Source organism: Hemicordylus capensis, chromosome 6 (assembly GCF_027244095.1).
Source record: "Hemicordylus capensis ecotype Gifberg chromosome 6, rHemCap1.1.pri, whole genome shotgun sequence".
Classification (NCBI taxonomy): domain Eukaryota; kingdom Metazoa; phylum Chordata; class Lepidosauria; order Squamata; family Cordylidae; genus Hemicordylus; species Hemicordylus capensis.
Window position 1 is genome coordinate 42,452,504 of NC_069662.1, and position 17,755 is coordinate 42,470,258.

Here is a 17,755-nt window from a genome sequence, read left to right on the forward strand (position 1 = left end):
CATATTTCTCTTAGTTTCTGGGCACCAACATAAAATATTTATATACCAGCATGAGGGATGGGGGGGGGCCTATAACTCAGTGGTAACTCATATTTTCTTCAATATAGTAGTTCTCAAGTTTACCCCCAGCCATCTCCAATGAAAAGTACCTCAAGGCAGCAGGATTGGGAAGCACCACTACATGAGGCCCTGGAAAGCCACTGCCAATCAGAGTAAACTGTACAGTGATGGGAGGACCAAGGTCTGATTCAAAATAAAGCAACTTCATATGAAGCTAAGAGCTAGACTTTTTCCACCCTTCTATGTCACTTTTTAAAAGTGTAAAAGCTGGAATGGTGAAGCTAAGAAAGATGAACAAGTAACAGGACAAACCTCAAAGCCATGTCACAAGTTTATGGCTGAGCTGGGATTTGATCTCCAATCCAGACCCGTAATGTAACACTTTCTTCCCCACACTGACTCTTACTCCTCACTTAAGTCTTAGAAATTTGTGTGCTAACGTACACAGATTTGTTCCAAAATGAAAAGAGAGAGAACAAAGCAAATATAGAATCCCCATTGCTACACACACATTTTTTGCCAGTTCTCAAATGGAAAACAGCACAATTGTTGACCAGCACCATAGCTCTCTGATGAACACAGAGTAGCAAATTCAGTCAACCTAGGGTGAACATTCTAGAATCATGTGATGCAATTGCTCAGGCCTAGAAGAGAAACTCTATTCCAATTGAGTCTATGTAAGCCTCTTGAGCTTCTAAATATTCTGGAGGTCTGTTCTCCCACAAAGTTGCACATTAAAACCTTAGTCTTAGAGAATTAAGATAGATAAACCTTCATACCCTCGCCAGGTTTGGGATCCCAGCCCAACTTCTCTCCTATGGGTGAAAAGATATCACGGACGAACGCCTGGATTTCCTCATAGAAGTCTGTGTGGGACAAGAGAGTCGAGAGAATCCCCAGGTTACAGCTCAGGTCGCTCCACACGGTATAGTTGGGCTCATTCACAAATGCTTCCATGACTTTTAGAACCTCTACAGTGCTAATAATTCCAGCACGGGCCTGAGAGAGGAAAAGACACAAGTTACACTCATCTCCAAAACCAAAATGAAGCATTAAGTCTTACCACACAGAAAGTTCTTTCAATTCCTTCCTTGTATGTGAAGACTAGATGCTGACTGCACCCTTCTGGTGGCAGGAGAAGAAAGGAAGCTGTACTAATTCATGTGAAACTAGGAGCAGGTATTTCGAGTCTGAAGACAAATGTAATGCCATGTGTCTGGCCTTTTCAGCCCTCTTTTCTCTGCCACTTTATAGGACATCTCAGGTCCAAATGTTGTACTTCATACAACAAAATTACCTTTATGGAATCTGACACAAGATGGGGTTCTGGCCAATAGCTTAGATGGGTTTAAAAAAATTAAATACATTCATGCAGGATACATTTACTAGCCATGACATACTATCTCTGAACACTTCATGTTCAGAACATACAACGGAGCAGCTTGTTTGAGGGCTTCCCAGAAAATTCTAGATGGTCACTATTTGAAACAAGATGCTGGACTAGATTTGACTTAGCAGTTTTAACTATGGGCCAGTTCAGACATTACACGGAACTTTGGTTTATTTCATGTAACCTAGGTTGCTTTCATCTGAATCCACGCCATAGCATTAACCATGGTTTATTTATGGCTATTTAACCAAGCTCCTTAAAGATCCTCTTTGAAGTGGGCTTGTGTATCTAGGTTTAACCTAGCCTACATTACATCTGGTCACCTTAAATGGTGCAGCGGAGAAATGCTTGACTAACAAGCAGAAGGTTGCTGGTTTGAATCCCCGCTGCTACTGTATCGGGCACCAGCGATATAGGAAGATGCTGAAAGGCATCATATCATACTATGCGGGAGGAGGCAATGGTAAACCCCTCCTGTATTCTACCAAAGAAAGCCACAGGGCTCTGTGGGCTCCAGGAGTCTTATGTGAGGCATTTTTGAGAAGGAGTGCTCGAGACACCTTTTGGCCAGCTCTGCAATACTGCCATAACTAACAAAATCCAAGGAAAGACAGAATCATTATTCATGAATGCTCACCATGAACCAAGACCACTATGAAGCAAAAGCTCAACTGTCCAAATTCTTCTTTCTTTTTCTATCCCACAGCTTTAACACTGCATGGTAGTCCTCCCCAATCCCCACATAATGCTGCATCCACATCATTTTTCCTGTTTCTCCTCCCATCCTCGCAAATCTCTCTTCTGTAGCTGAAAGTCCATCTCCCATGGTATGCAATTCCTGCCAGGCTGCCTTTCTTCTGCCTTCTAACAGTACTCTCTTTTGTTGATTTCCTTCTGCCATTTAAAAGAAGATAACGGATTCTTACTTAATTCTGTCTTTCCATTACGTCATTCTCCTTCTGGATCCTTCTAACACCCCTCAGTGTTAGAAATGATTTCTTGTAATTTATCTGTAGTGCCAGGAAATGGGATAAAGCCACTAATAGTAAAGCCACTGTGCCTTGATTTTGAGATTGAATCGGGCAAAAAAATTGGGTTTTCCAAGGGGCAAGATTGTTTTTGGATCTTTAGCCCCAATGATGAAGCCATTCAAAATAGCTGTTCGGTATAAAACTTGAATTCTTCTGATGCGGACTCTTCAAGTTGTTCCTCAGTGGTGGCTCGTTCTACAGCAGCCTCCTCCAGAGCATCTCCCTACGGAGAGTCAGGCATTTCCCCTGAATGGTCTGGAGCTTTGGCTCTGCCCCATCCCTTTGCTGATCTGGGGATTCCCCAGTCAAATCAGGTCGAAACTGCCTAGCAGGTTGGCCCAATGGCAGAGGAGCAGCTGGGGGAGCTGGGGGGTGAGGAGACGAACACTGTTTTACTTGTCCTTTGGTGGCTGTGATGAGGAGAGCATCCATGCATCCAGTTAGGAGGTGATCCTGACTGCGAGCACGATATACGTTTGCAACAGTGTCTGTAACAGCAGTGGCCCTCTGAGAAGTTGCAGAATGGAAAATGAGGCCCAAGGCATAACACCAGTAGTGTGACCTGTAGTGGTCCTCTCTATCATAGTCCCAGTAGTCTTGAGAGGGATGGAGCTAAGAGTATCAGGTGAACGATGGTCGCCATAGTCTCAGTACCACTGACTGCTATGTCTATAGACAGACTGGGGATGGGCCCTGAGGTCTGGGGAGGGAGGAAGAACCTGTTTAAGAACAGGTATAATGTGGTCTCTCTGAGATACCCCAGAGACCAATCTGGCTGCCGTATTTTGAACTAACTGAAGTTTCTGAACTACATACATAAGGCAGCCTTACAGAGAGTACATTGTAGTAGTCCAACCTGGAGGTTACCAACTGGTGTACCACTGTTTTCAGATCATTCTCCTCAAGGAAAGGATGGAGTTGTCTAATCAATCACAGCTAGTAAAAAACGCTCCTGGCCACAGTCTCAACCTGAGGCACCAGTGTGAGACCCGGGTTCAAGAACACTCCCAAGCTACAGACCTTTCTGGGGAAGTGTAACCTGATCCAGAACAGGAAGTTCTATCCCAACAACGGCCACCAACAATGAGCACCTGCATCTTGCCTGGATTCAGCTTCCGTTTATTATCTCTTATCCAGCCCATTACTGCCTATAGGCGGGCATTTAAGGGGCTAACGCCATTTTCTGATAATGACAAGAGAAATAGATTTGGGTATAATCAGCATATTGCTAACACCCAGCACCAAATCCCCCGATGACCTCATCAGTGGTTTCATGTAGATGTTAAAAAGCATTGGTGACAAAACGGAGCCCTGAGGAACTCCATATAGTAGCTCCTGTTTAGAAGAGCAACTGTGATCAAGCACCACCATCTGAAATCTACCCGAGACATAGGAGATGAACCACTGTAAAACAGTGCCTCCTATCCCCAAATTCCTCAGGCGATCTAGAAGGATATCATGGTCAATGGCATTGAAAGCTGCTAAGAGATCCAAACGAGCCAGCAGAGTCACATTCCCCCTGAAAATCCCCTGGTGAAGGTCAACTATTAGGCCGACCAAGGTCACCTCAACCCCATAGCCTGCCCTAAAGCCAGTCTGAAATGTGTCTAGATACATTAGTTTCCTCCAAGACTGCTTGGAGCTGGTCAGCCACCACTCTCTCAGTCATCATACCTAACCATAGGAGGTTACAGACTCGCCTATATTTATCCATCACTAGGGGATCCAGAGTGAGCTTCTTAAGAAGGGGTCTAACCACTGCCTCCAAACAGCATCTTGCCCACCCTCAGTGAGGTATTAATGATATGAACTACGCCAGCTCCAACAACCTCCCTGCAAGTTGAAATCAGTCATGTTTGACAAGGATCCAAAGAACAGGTGGTAGGCCGTACCGCTCCAAGCAGCTTGTCCACATCCTCAGGAGTAACTGAAACTGATACAATCTAATCTTGCAGGAGGGACTGCACCTCCCTAACTGGCCCTGCAGAAATAATGGAGTCCAGAGCAGCCCAAATGTGAGAGATTTTTATCTGCAAAGAACTCATTGAATGTGTCACAGTGGGAAATTGTTTCCAGAAACAGATTTGAAACAGAAGGGCCTTGAGTTAACCCCCTAACAATCCAGAACAGCTCTGTGGGACGAGAACTTGCAGACAAAAACACACAGAATAAACTTGCTTCCTTGCTGCACGTATTGCTACAGCATAGGCCTCCAAATGGGCTCTATGCAGTGTCTTATTTGCATTCAAGATGAGTCCTCCTCCATTTGCGCTCCAGTCATCTACCTTGCTGCTTCAGCTCCCAAAGCTCTTCCAGAAGGTTACAAGTTCGATCCTGACCAGGGGCTCAAAGTTGACTCAGCCTTCCATCCTTCCGAGGTCGGTAAAATGAGTACCCAGAATGTTGGGGGCAATATGCTAAATCATTGTAAACGGCTTAGAGAGCTCCGGCTATAAAGCGGTATATAAATGTAAGCGCTATTGCTATTGCTATATACCATGGAGCTAATTTTGAAGAGAGTCAGAGAAGACATTTAAAGAGGAATCATATCTACTGACCTGGCAAGTTCCCTGTTCCAGGTATCCACCAGGGCATCAACAGAATCACCAGAAGAGCCAACTCCAAAACCCTCCAAGGCCCTTTTGAGTCCTACTGGATCCAACAGCCTCCTCAGGTAGATCATTCTAATAGGGTCCACCACCCCTACAGGGGTCAGATGTGATTGTGAGATCAATCTTAACTAGGAAGTGGTCCATCCATGACAATGGGGAACCTACAGAAGACCCCACCCATGGAACATCCCGATCCAAGCAAAAGACCAAATCCAGCGTGTGACCAACAACATGCGTAGGTCCTAGGACTAATTGGGATAGGCCCACAGTTGTCAAGGACGCTATGAACTCCTGAGCAGCATCAGACAAGCCAGTCCCAAAGTGGATGCTGAAATCACCCAGCACCAAAAGCCTGAGCAACTCCAACAACTCAGTGACCAGCTCAGTGTGGGCATCTGTTAGGCAGCAGGATGGACGGTACACAATCCTCAACCTAAAGGTACACACTCTCAAAGTAAGTCAATTTTCTCACAAGGATCTTGGTAAGGGAGATGTTATTCTTAAAGACAAAACTACTCCACTCACTCACTCCTGCTAACCTGCTCAGCAACTGAGTTCCCTGAAGGAAGAAGTCAGGTCCACATAGGACCACTAGCCTCCCGCAGCCAGGTCTGTTATACAATCATACAGGCCAGTTTCTGATGAAATTGTTCCCCATGCAGCTGCAGTTTGTCAGGGCAATTAGGACTGTGGCTAAAGCTGGCAGCAAGAATTCCAGCAGCCAGTCTTCTCTGCCAGTCAAGGCCAAAGTGAGGCAGGGCTGGCTCAGGCCAGGAAGATTCAGGTGTGGGGGGAAAAGAGTCCCCGACCTCTCAGCTAGCGCCTCACTCCCCGCCACAGTCTTCCTCACTGCCTCTGTCGTGCCCTCAACTACCTGCAATGCTGTTTCTTCTTGGCCAGCTTCAGCTGCATTATTTGAGTGTTTGTGGTGGAATGGGTTGTCTGAACTGCTGCCATCTGCAGCGTTGCCTTGTTGTTGCTTTCAGATTAAATTTTCAGCTTGCTCTTTGGATGCTTTTTTAGTGTCTGGTCCCACGGTGCAGTCAGGATCAATCCCGGTTCTGATCACATGGCTGGATCCAGTGAGTAGGAATTGAGAGTGGGGCTACTGGATAGAGGGTTCCTTAGGTGGTGGGGCCGCAGACGGCACAACAGGCAGCCTCGGGGGAGGTGCCGTGCTCTTGACAGTCAGGGCTGGAGCCTGTGGCCCAGGTTTAGGGACTGCCCGGCATTGCTGATCTCGAAGTCGTGCCTGATGCATTCACAGGAGCAGGATCCGAGGGCAAGGTTATGGTACCTGGATCAGCCTACATAGTGGCAATCCCCCACTCACTTCACCAGGGTACAGCAGATAATCAGGGGATTAATGCCTGCAATGGAGATGCATGCTTGGAGGGCTCATTCCCAAAGGAAAGCACCCAATCAGGAGGCCCTATTGCATCTAACCTGTTTTGTAAATCCAGGGCAGACCATGCACAGGTCTACTCTATGGGTTTCCCTGAGGCACAGGAGGCAATTAGAGTGCCCCTCTGAAGTGGGAATTTTCATGGAGCAGTACAAGAGCACTTGAATGTAATTTTAGCAGCTATGGCCATAAGGCATCACCAGCAAGGAGGGCCGAGACGGGATATGTGTGTATCCCGCAACAAATAAAAGTGCAAAATGGACAGGCGGAAAGGCAACTGGAGTGAAAGGAAAGTAGGAAACAATGCAGCAAATAGTAATGGAAAGGAGAATTAATATAGCCTATTTTGGATAGGTGAAGCCCAGAGGAATTTTCCAAAACTGTGCTCTTGAGGCGGTTGACAAAAGACTGAGGTAAGGAGGAGTACTACCCTTTAGCGGGAACTATTTTCCACTCTTTTTTCCTTATTTGGTGAAGCTCTGGAACATTCCCAACTGTGGCATACAGACCATGAAGAAGAATATGTATTTTAATAATCTTGTCAGGGACCTATTTCCTTTTTCCAAACTTAAGTGCATAGGTCCCTGACAAGATTTTTCCTACTGTTTCTACCTTCTCCAAGTGCCAACACAACAGAGCTCAGAAGAGGGAGAGATATGCGTTTAGCATTCCTATCAGACACACTCACCCCTGGTAACATAACTGGATTTGTGGACATCTGTATCTGGTCATCTCAGCTCACAGAACAGCATTCATGCTTACAAGTCATTTGGGGTGACGATGGAATTAAAAAAAGCCTCACCAGTGTCCTATAGGAAGGGAACATGTGCTCTAGAATGCACCCAAACTCTTTGCAAGGCACTGGGTTTCCTGAGCAGTCAAACTGATGTCAAAAGAGCTCTCTGAATATACGTTTTTAAACCACTGAATTGACCAAAGAAAGAGGGTGCATTACACCTGCCTAAGCCACTCTCACTTCCAATATTTTTAACCACTTCTAATTTGAAAAGCAATGTTATCTGAGAAAAAGTCACCTTCTCCAACTGGGACCCAAAAGGAGCTCATAGTTAAAATTAATAGTCCGACTAATCATTCTGATCTGGTTCATCAAGGGACAATACAGTTGAGGACAAAGTTACTCACAGTCTTGCACTGCAACTGTCCTTTTAAATGATTTTAATTGTTAACTGATGCAATGTTTTAAATGATTTTAATTGTAAACTGCCCAGAGACGCAAGTTTGGGGTGGTATATAAATATTTTGATTAATTAATTAATTAATTCTCCCTCAATCTTATAGCCTCATACATAAGAAAAAGGCTAAGAGAAAGTTAACTCACATCTTTAAATCTTATGAAAAGGGTTCCGCTGATGTCTCGGCTCAATCCCTAGTAACTCTGAAGAAACAATATAAGAATTTATTAAGAAATAAGAAACTCCAAGCTAAAAAAGCGGAATGGGCTGAGTTTATTGGTGCCAGACAAAATTCTGGCATCTGGTTTCGTGCCCCTTAGGGAAGGCCCCTTCTAACTTTAATCTGGCTATTCCAGGATGGGTATGGGAGCATCATTTTTTGGCACTGTACAAAAAGGTATGCCCTCACACAGTCACTTTTAGATTATGATGTTGAGCAACTGCCAGCCAGGAGCCTGGTCACTGATGCTGAAATTGAGGCCCTGGGTCAAGAAATGTAAAGTGAACAGGGCCTCAGGGTCGGATTATATTACAGTAGAAATTATCCATAATAACATGGAGTGGTGGGCCCCTCTTTTAGCTTCATTATTCACTTACATAGATACTACTGCCAACATTCCTGATGACGGGGGCATTTCGATAATTGTGCCAATTTATAAGAAAGGATCTAGAGAAGATCCCAGCAACTACCAGCTGATAAGTCTGCTCAGTGTCATTAGTAAATTGTACGCTAGGCACCTTCTGGGGAAACTGCAAGAATGGCTTGACTCTGAGGACATTCTCTTGGTCAAACAGGTGGGATTCCGTGAAGGCTGTTCTACTATTCACCAAGCATTTGTTTTGCAACATTTAGTTGAAAAATACTCCTCTATGCCCAAATCCTCCTTATTTGCTGCCTTCATAGATTTTAAAGCAGCATTTGACTCAATCTCAAGAGACAGAGACAGATTATGGATGAAATTAAAGGATTCAACCATAGAGTCACGCCTACTGTTACTGATACATAATCTTCATTTGAACACCCACCTTAGAGTACGGTGTAGTATGAAAGGACACCTCTCCAAGGAAATACCCACCTATAGGGGTGTGTGACAAGGGCTTATCCTTGCTCCAGTCCTGTTTAATTTTTACATTAATTCACTGGGCCCACTCTTGAATGATCTGGCCTTTCATCCTCCCAAACTGACGAACAGACACGTCTCAATATTACTTTAAGCTGATGACATTGTCCTTCTTTCACAAACTAAAGTAGGGCTAAATTGGGTCTTAGCATCTTTGAGTGCTTATACTGTAAAGGAGGCTTTGGAGATAGATTACTCTAAAACGAAAGTCCTGGTGTTCGCAAAATGTCCAAGTTATTTTAAATGGTCTATAAACGGGCATAGGATCGAGCAGGGGAAGGTGTTCAAATAACTGGAGGTGGTTTTTTACTCCAATGGGAATTGCAAAGCTCATCTTAATTATGTCTTTCATAATGCGCAGCAGGCGGCAAATGCGATTAAATCTTTTCATTTTTCAAGGGGGTGCCCTCTTCGTCCCAGCAGCTATTAAACTTTTTCATGGTTAATTTTTGAAAATGGTTGAAATTGGTCTTCTTCCTCACTGGACTCGCTCCTTTAGTACTAACGGATAGCTTCACATCCACCTGGACAACAGCTTTAAAAATGAAGCTCCAACATCTTGGCACATCCCAGGGAGAACTCATTGGCCGGGGTTTTGATCAGGCTATCCATTTTATCAAACAACAGCTCCTAGACACAGACCTCCAAGTGTAATGTTCACGTTTGTAAAGGGAGATGTATATAGGCATTCAGAGTTTTAATTTCAAACCGGCCAATTACTTAGATCACATTCTCCTATCCAAATTTAGGAGAGCCCCGACACTTGTCAGATTAAATGTTCTCCCTACTGCGGTCTTGGAGTAAAAATACAATTGAATACCTTATTCAATGCACCTCTGCCCCTGCGGCTCAGGGGACATAGAGACAACTGCTCATGTAATCCCCTACTGCCAATTCTACAAGGATAGTAGTTCTAACCTTATTTTACCCCTTATGAAGAAATATCCTGGCCACACTGGTTTTTTTAATCTGGAATATCTGCTGTCAAATCTTAAACCAGTGATTTCTATTAATGTGGCCAAGTTTTGTTTTATTACTTGCAAACTGCGTAAAGCTGGTGTTATTAACTCCAAAACTCTGTAAAATGTAAACGTATTACGCAAACTGTAATGACTGGTCAATTACCATAATAAACTTCTACTCTACTGCTTAAGAAAAGCAACTGAAACCAAAAGGGCAGAGGGTGGAAGGAATCTGAAGTACTGACAAGGCTGTGTGTTATTCCACACATCTGCAATCACATTGCACAAGTGTACACTTTTAGCACTGGGTGCAGAACTCAATATCCCAAGAACTTCCACACCTTTTAAAAAAGCAAGTTCCTAGCACTTAGGGCAGCAACAATATGCATCAACACACATAAACAGTGACGGGCGAGATCTCAGAAACCAGAGGGGGCTTTGAAGGATCACAGGTTGGAACTTCAATGCTCTGCATAGCTCTATGCTCCTCCTGATGAATAGCAGCACAAGCAGATGAAATAATGCAAGATTAGCCAAAGTAAACAGAGTGGCCAAGATCAAATGAATTGTGGAAATTGAGTTACCTGACCAATTACTTTTGAAACTGAGGAAAATATGGAAAGCAGCTGAAGATACTATTGTGGGTGCGGGTCAGCTTTTAAAAGAAAAAAAACTTCCACTAGTCTTGTAGAATTCTCTAAGTAGCTCTTTAGAACACCACCAGAGACTTCAATTGCATAATGTATTAATGTTACAGAAACTTGGTACAGAATATGGGTTTTCCTTTAAAACTGAGTTCACACCACCCTGGCTATGGACTTAAAAGCTGAAAATTCTCTTTCAGAAGAGCACCCTAACCAGTCCTCCAGCCAGGAGTGCAGGGCCTTCTTTATTCACATTAGAGGTGAAACGTATACATCTTATTAACAAGGTGACAAGTTCATTAACTGCAAATACGCTGCATCTCCAGAAATAGTGCCTGACTCTAAGGGGACCAATATCTACAGCAACAGGAATCTGCTACAAAGGAAAAAATATTCCAGATTGGAAAAAGGGAAGACAGGCAGGCACTTACCAAAGAAAAGAGATCGTTCTGCAGCCCCAACCTGTCCACCGGGGGTAAGGAGAGATCACGGATGGCTGGGAGTAAGCTCTCCAGCATGTCGGAACTGTACTGTGTACGGTAAAACCCTACCGTTCCCAGGTTTATCTGAAAATATATCGGAGGAGGGGGGATCCAGTTAGCAGTTGGATAAGAGGGGGAAAACCCAAGTTGCATGCTTGAGAAATAATGCCACGGCTCCCAAAGTCACTCCAATCTCAATCTTTGAGCCAAAGATGAAGAATAGAGTCAAGCAGAGTTGTTTTAATAGCCCATCAATAAGTACTTTGCACAGCAAAGTAACGGAACGTTACCACAAATGAAGGGATACTTCAGCAGAGCTGGGAGTGCTCCAAAAAGAGATCAGAGGAGAGAAGAACACTCATTTTATCAAGTTGGCAATCAACAAAATGATCCAAAGTTCCACTGACAAGCATAGTGAAGGAGGATGCATCTCCTACAAAATTCAGCACTGGGGATTCCTTTTTCAGAGTTCTTGAGTAGGAAGGTTCTCTGAAAGGAAGATGCAATGCAGCCCTCTGATGTCTGCCACATTTTTGTCTTACTTACAATATTTTTAATGAGTGAGAAGGCATGTATCTGAGCAGACATATTAGTAACACATCTCCTTCATTTGCTTCAAGGCTATAATTGTATATGTGTTGCCTTCTACTGATTCTATACAACAAGCCAGCCACCACTACATAGCTGGTAAGATTGTTCAAAATGCAGCACTATTCTGATTTCTTTTATGTGTCTATAAGTATTCAAAAGAAGCAAATAAACAAAATAGAATACAACTACAAAAATGATCCTTCTTTACAAGGCAAGGCTACAACAACTGGGATGAAAAAAGATGACTAAGGGGAAACATGATAGAGGTCTATACAATCATTCATTGTGTGGAGAGAGTTGATAGAGAGAAATTTTTCTCCCTCTCGCATAACATTAGAACCAGGGGTCATCCCATGAAACTGAAGACCAGGAAATTTAGGACCGACAAAAGGAAGTACTTTTTCATACAACACATAATTCTCTGCCACAAGATATGGTGACAGCCAACAGCCTGGATGGCTTTAAGAGGTGTTTACATAAATTTATGAAGCCACCTAATGGAGTAGCGGGGAAATGCTTGACCCACAAGCAGAAGGTTGCTGGTTCAAATCCCCACTGGTACTATATTGCGCAGCAGCGATATAGGAAGATGCTGAAAGGCATCCTCGCGGGAGGAGGCAATGGTAAACCGCTCCTGTATACTACCAAAGAAAACCACAGGGCTCTGTGGGCGCCACGAGTCAAAATCAACTTGATGGCACACTTTACCTTTAGATAAATTAATGGAAGACTTGTCTATCAATGGCTACTAAACTGAGGGATATAGGCTACCTCCAGCCTAAGAGGCAAGATGCCTCTAAATACCAGTTGTAGGGGAGTAACAGAGCATGCTCTCAGCTCTTGCCTGAGAGGCATCTGGTGGGCCACTGTGTGAAACAGGATGCTGGACTAGATAGGCCTTGGGCCTGATCCAACAGGGCTGTTCTTTTACTGTGATTTCATATCAGCATGTACATCAATAACATATCTAAGCTTTCTAGATTAAAATTACAATTCTGGAATAATAAAACCAGGGTCATTTCTGAAAATAATCATGATGATCTTCAGTCACATGGCCTATTCATGAAGAGGAGGGAGGGAGGGAGGGAGGGAGGGAGGGAGGGAGGGAGAGAGAGAAGATGGTGCCTAATGGGTTGCTGAAAGAAGTGTCAGTTGCTAATAAGACAGATGGTTACAGGCTCAGCTCTTTGCCATCCCAGTCCTCCTCCGACTGGCAGGTGACTGTCCCACACCCTCCTGGGAGGGAAAGCAAGTGAGTATGTTTCAGCATATTCCAACAGCCATAAGTACAGTGGTGCAAACAGTGTTGGGTTTGATCACAATAATGAGACATCTAGGTTTGCAATCAAGAATTAACTGCATGTCAATTGCCAAGCCACCATCTCTAATTGTAACCTAGCCGGGGAGACCCGAGTTCAAATCCCATTCAGCCATGATACTAGCTGGGTGACTTTGGGCCAGTCACTTCTCTCTCGGCCTAACCTACTTCATAGGGTTGTTGTGAGGAGAAACTTAAGTATGTAGTACACTGTTCTGGGCTCCTTGGAGGAAGAGCAGGATATAAAATGTAAAAAAAAACAAAACCCAAAAAACAAATCAGAAGAAACACAAAGTACTTGCCTCTGTAGAAAGTGCTATAGAAATCAGAACAGACCAGAAAACAATTTTCATAACACTCCCAAATCATGTAACCAAAATAACTTGCACATTAATTATACTAGTGGAGATCTCCTAGACTTGCATTTTTTAATACAACTGCAAAGTATGAGCTTCTTCAGTAAAGAATTCCAGAAAAAGCACCTGGTGAGAGAGTTATTGGTATTCTGTTCTGAAATGCATAACTATCGTATTTCCACACATAGTACCCGTGGGTTATTCTATATTTTGCAAATGGAAGAGGGGCGGGGACATAAAAGGGTGTGGGCTTTGCAGCAAGACATTAACACAGACTGCCACATTTCCCTCCTGGCTGCCCCATTTCTCTCCCTGCCCCCTGCTGCCACCACTAGCACAGCATGCTTCCCACTTCTGCAGCAGAAGGTGGTGTGAAGAGCAGCTGGGTGCGGGCTTTCTAACTGACTTAACAAGGATGCTAATGAACTAACTGCCTGCTCTAGGCAGGTGTGGGCAATTGCAATGGGCAGGGTATATGTGCGAAAATAGAGTAAATCAATGCATGCAGAAAATTTCAAGTATCTCTTTTAAAACAAAAATGGATTTGTAGTGGCTGAGAAACAGCCACAGAAACTACCACTCCTGGAAATAAACAGGACTTATTTGCACTCAGGATGAACTTTCAAGTGAACTACAATTGCTTTGGAAGATAATTTTAAAAATACAAACACACACTATATTGCAACATGGTTCAACTCTTTTCTTTGAGTCAGTGAGACTGCCAATTTTTAGCTGCATTGTCTAATGACACTTTGAGAGCTCAATCTCTACCTTTTCAGCATCCCACCTAAATTAGCACTATGAGCAGCGCTGTGAAGCCTTTACGGCATTGCGCCACAACAGAGGTACAAGGGGCAGCAGGAAATTACCAGGGCTGAATGCTATCTGGCAAAATGCTTTATGAATGAGGATCAATAGAAAGACACTTGAAAAATTCTGTCCAATGAAGGGTGCCATCTGCCCCACCAACTCAGCCCCATTTTGAATTATCTGTTACCTTTTAAGACAACAGCAGCCATTGTAACATTACAGTCAGCTTCATGGCAGAACGACCCGGGTACTTGGAAAATTGGGGGTGGGTGAAACACCTCACTCAGCATATCTAAACCTTCCAAGTTCAGCAGAACTAGTTCTTCTGACCTAATGCTGGTTAAAAATTGAAAATGGAAGCTGGAGCACTAAAGTCTTGGTTTCTGGATTGTGTCACAACATTAAGAGAATGCACAGATGAACCACTGCCAAAATATGCATCTCGGACTGACAAGTCAAGTTGCTGATCATGCAATACAGGATCTCTCATCTTAGGTCAGTGGACTGGACAACTGTCAGGTCCCTTGAAGAACATCTTCCCTTTTACAACTGCTCACCTTCACCCACTGCTCTGGTTTAACGTCTTTCAACACCAAAGACAGTTCAGGTTTGTCCATCAACACTTGCATCTTAGCTTGAGTTGGATCTTCACTTGTGCAGATGCTGATAGGAATCATCCACAGAGGGTAATCCTCCCCTACATGAAAGAAGAGAGAAGAACACCTGACAGAACAAGGCATTGTATGGTACACTACCCATTCCCAATAAAAACATCCAAGGTTTCAGTAGTAATAAAGTCATAGTTGCTTCCGGCAACCATATTTGTGTAGTGTCAATGCAATTACTCCACAAAGACAAGTTTCTATGATTTTGTTGAGACAATTCTTTTCTGCGAAGTTGTTGTAGTTGTCAGATATGCCTTTTCGTTTCATTTAAATAACCAATATAAAGTGAAACAGGAAACCACTTTTTCCACTCACTTTGAAGGTGTAAAACTCAGGCCATATTCACATAAACTATTATTTCAGTTTAACTGTCAAGCTTTCATTCCTATTCTGCCCATTCAAAATTGTAACATCATTTCATGTGGGAAGTTAGTTTGTGTGATGGAGACTATGAAGCTGCAGCATTTTAATCATCCCAGGTTGGAAAAATGAGGGGATTAGAGCAAAGAGGCATCTTTTAAAGTGGTGCCTTTCTTGTATTTAGAGAAAGGAGAGCAGCTGTCCCTATTCAGGATGGGGGGAAATGATAATTCTACACTGCATTTCAATCATAAGGGTTCTCAAAATAGTTAAAATTCTTAAAGTGTGTGAACAGCATGTAAGGCACGCTCGCCTGAATAAGCACTACTAAGGTACTCAGCGCAGCTTGCTTATGTTCATGTGACCTGAAGCAAAAGGAGCAAACAGAATAATCATAGAGATGAAAAAAAAGTCTCTAGTAACAGATTAAGAGAAGTTGATCTGCCCAGTTTAGAAAAGAAGTTGAGTAGGAACATGATCATAAAGGTAAAGGGTGGACTATAATAAATCAAACAGAGCAGCAGAAGAAGGGGTGAACTGTTTGGACTACTGGTAACTGCAGTTAAAATAGTACAAAACCGACCTTTACCAAATTTAGTTTGGAAACTAGAGGAACATTTTGAGCTAGCATAAGGTGTCAGGTTATGGAACATCCAAGATTCATGAACAATTTAAGGATATCTGGTACCTCAGCGGGGCCCCACTAAAACAACAAAGGATTTTCTCTCATTTATGGTCATGTTGGAGTCCCTCATTCTCTTGTGGGGCATCAGGGACAACCACAATTAGCAACAGAATATTACGTGCTTTGGCCTTTCTCCCTCAAGTCTCTTGATTGAGGTCAAGAGAGCTCAAAGAGAGTCTAAGTGCAGTCTCTTATTTGGGTTGATGGCCTCCTCTTTCAGCAGGGGTTGGGGTAGCAAGGGTTTCCAACTCCACAATTCAATAGAGTACTCAGCTGCCTACCCACCCACCACATGTTTAACAAGGGCCTAATGCCTGGTTTGCCAAGTACATGTGGCAGTAGAACAGCTGAGGACACTGTTAATTTCATTCAACACAAAGCTTCCATATGAGGCTAAAAGAGCTGTGTCAATTCATCTTACTTTAATGGCATTAATACATTGTGAAGCAATTTTCAAGATGTTCTACAATCTCCCCAGTTAACACATGCAGCTTGAAAGAGAGCAAAATATAAAGAAAAGAAAAATGGGAACTTAAGACTTTTTTTAAGGTCATGTATATTTCAAACATCTAAATCCTAAAAAGGACACCTGCCTGCACAAACTGACAGTGCAAGTGCTGTTTCTTGGAACGGCTGGTGTCACGTACAATATGATGTGCTGCTTGGCTCCTGCTATTAGCCATCGCCTTACCACTATATGGTCCGCTGGCACAGAATTTCTTCTGGACTAGCTTCAACACTTTGTCATCTTCTTGCTGGAGTGGAGAACAAGTAGTGAGAAGAATATTCATAGGTTGCCAAACACCTCTAGTAAGAGTATGTACCAAGAATGCTTCCACCATGAGTGCTTAATTCCTCTTTTGCAGCCCTATCATTGGGCCTATCAATTTTCCTAAACAATCTGATGAGCCATCTCTTGGCCACTTTACTCTCCCACCGTTTTTGCTCCCTCATCCTATCCTTTGCTGCTGCTTCCAGTGGACCCTGAGATCCCTGTTAGAGCTGTCATGTTTTACTTATTTAATATATTTTATTAACACCACATCTCAGTAGCTCTAGGTGGTTTATAATAAATAAAAGCAACAACCCATTAAATAATTACTACTCTGCACTATATTAAAAGGTAATATGACAGCCAGGATTCAATGGCTCCAGTTGCATAGGACAAGTGAGACTCCAGTGTGACAATTAGTAAGGTCTGTTGGCCTGGCCTGATCTATTTATATACCATCTATTACAGAAGTCTCAAGGCAGTTCACAAACAAATTTAAAAAGCCAAAAAATTAACAAGTATTAACACATATACAACAATCAGCTGAAAACAGTAAGTCAGTACACATTCTACTAAAAGCCTGGCTGAATGAGTGTCTTCAATTGTTTCCTGAAAGCTATCAGGGATAGAGCAGTTACAGTTTACTTGAACAACACATGCTAAATCTGATTCAGGGCTCAACTAAGGAATCTGCTTTCAATACTAGACCTTGGAAATGAGATGTCACACATCCAATGCAATTGGATGGGTCTTTCCGACAATGCTTCTAACAAGTCACCAGGGTTACACAGAAATATACATTGGCTCCCCCACACAAGTATATTGCAAGAGGGGCTTTTATAGTCAAACTACTTTCATCACAAGAAGAAATAGAAGAACTTCAGTGCTTAGCTTCAGACCCAAACTAAACAGTAATTCAAAAAAATGAGCATTGGGCTTTAGAAACAAAAAACATCCATCTCATAGGCAGATGGCAAGACCATCACCGAGTATTTTCTGTTGAGTAATCATGGCCAATTCTCATCTATGATTAGAGCATTTTTAAATTATGGCATTTAAGATGCCACAATAATATTAATATTATTTCAGCACAAAGGACCCTTCACTAGGCAACTTCCAGGTGTGAGGCTGTATCTTCCAGACAGGTAATTTTCAAGTGAAACACATTTACTACAAGTATACACATCATACCACTGTAGCATGTGTTTCAAAAATGGAATAACTCATTAGCAAAGCTACAAAGCATTGGTGCAGCTTAGTGGTTGCATAAGCAATGGCACAAGTCAATGGTTCGATTC

The 17,755-nt window shown here is 43.0% G+C and overlaps 1 protein-coding gene across 11 annotated transcripts in view; it reads right to left on the reverse strand.

Annotated features, from left to right (window-relative positions):
- NPEPPS (aminopeptidase puromycin sensitive) overlaps positions 1-17,755 on the reverse strand; it is a 222,400-nt gene that overhangs the window by 25,937 nt on the left and 178,708 nt on the right. For 10 of the 11 annotated variants that reach the window (XM_053262227.1, XM_053262232.1, XM_053262230.1 and 7 more), the window contains 4 exons: positions 16,377-16,440; positions 14,533-14,672; positions 10,850-10,984; positions 840-1,059 (listed from right to left, as the gene is read on the reverse strand). In XM_053262227.1, coding sequence (XP_053118202.1) covers positions 840-1,059; positions 10,850-10,984; positions 14,533-14,672; positions 16,377-16,440 — 559 coding nt within the window. The remainder of the gene's footprint in view (positions 1-839; positions 1,060-10,849; positions 10,985-14,532; positions 14,673-16,376; positions 16,441-17,755) is intronic. The other variant, XM_053262229.1, reaches the window with a different exon arrangement.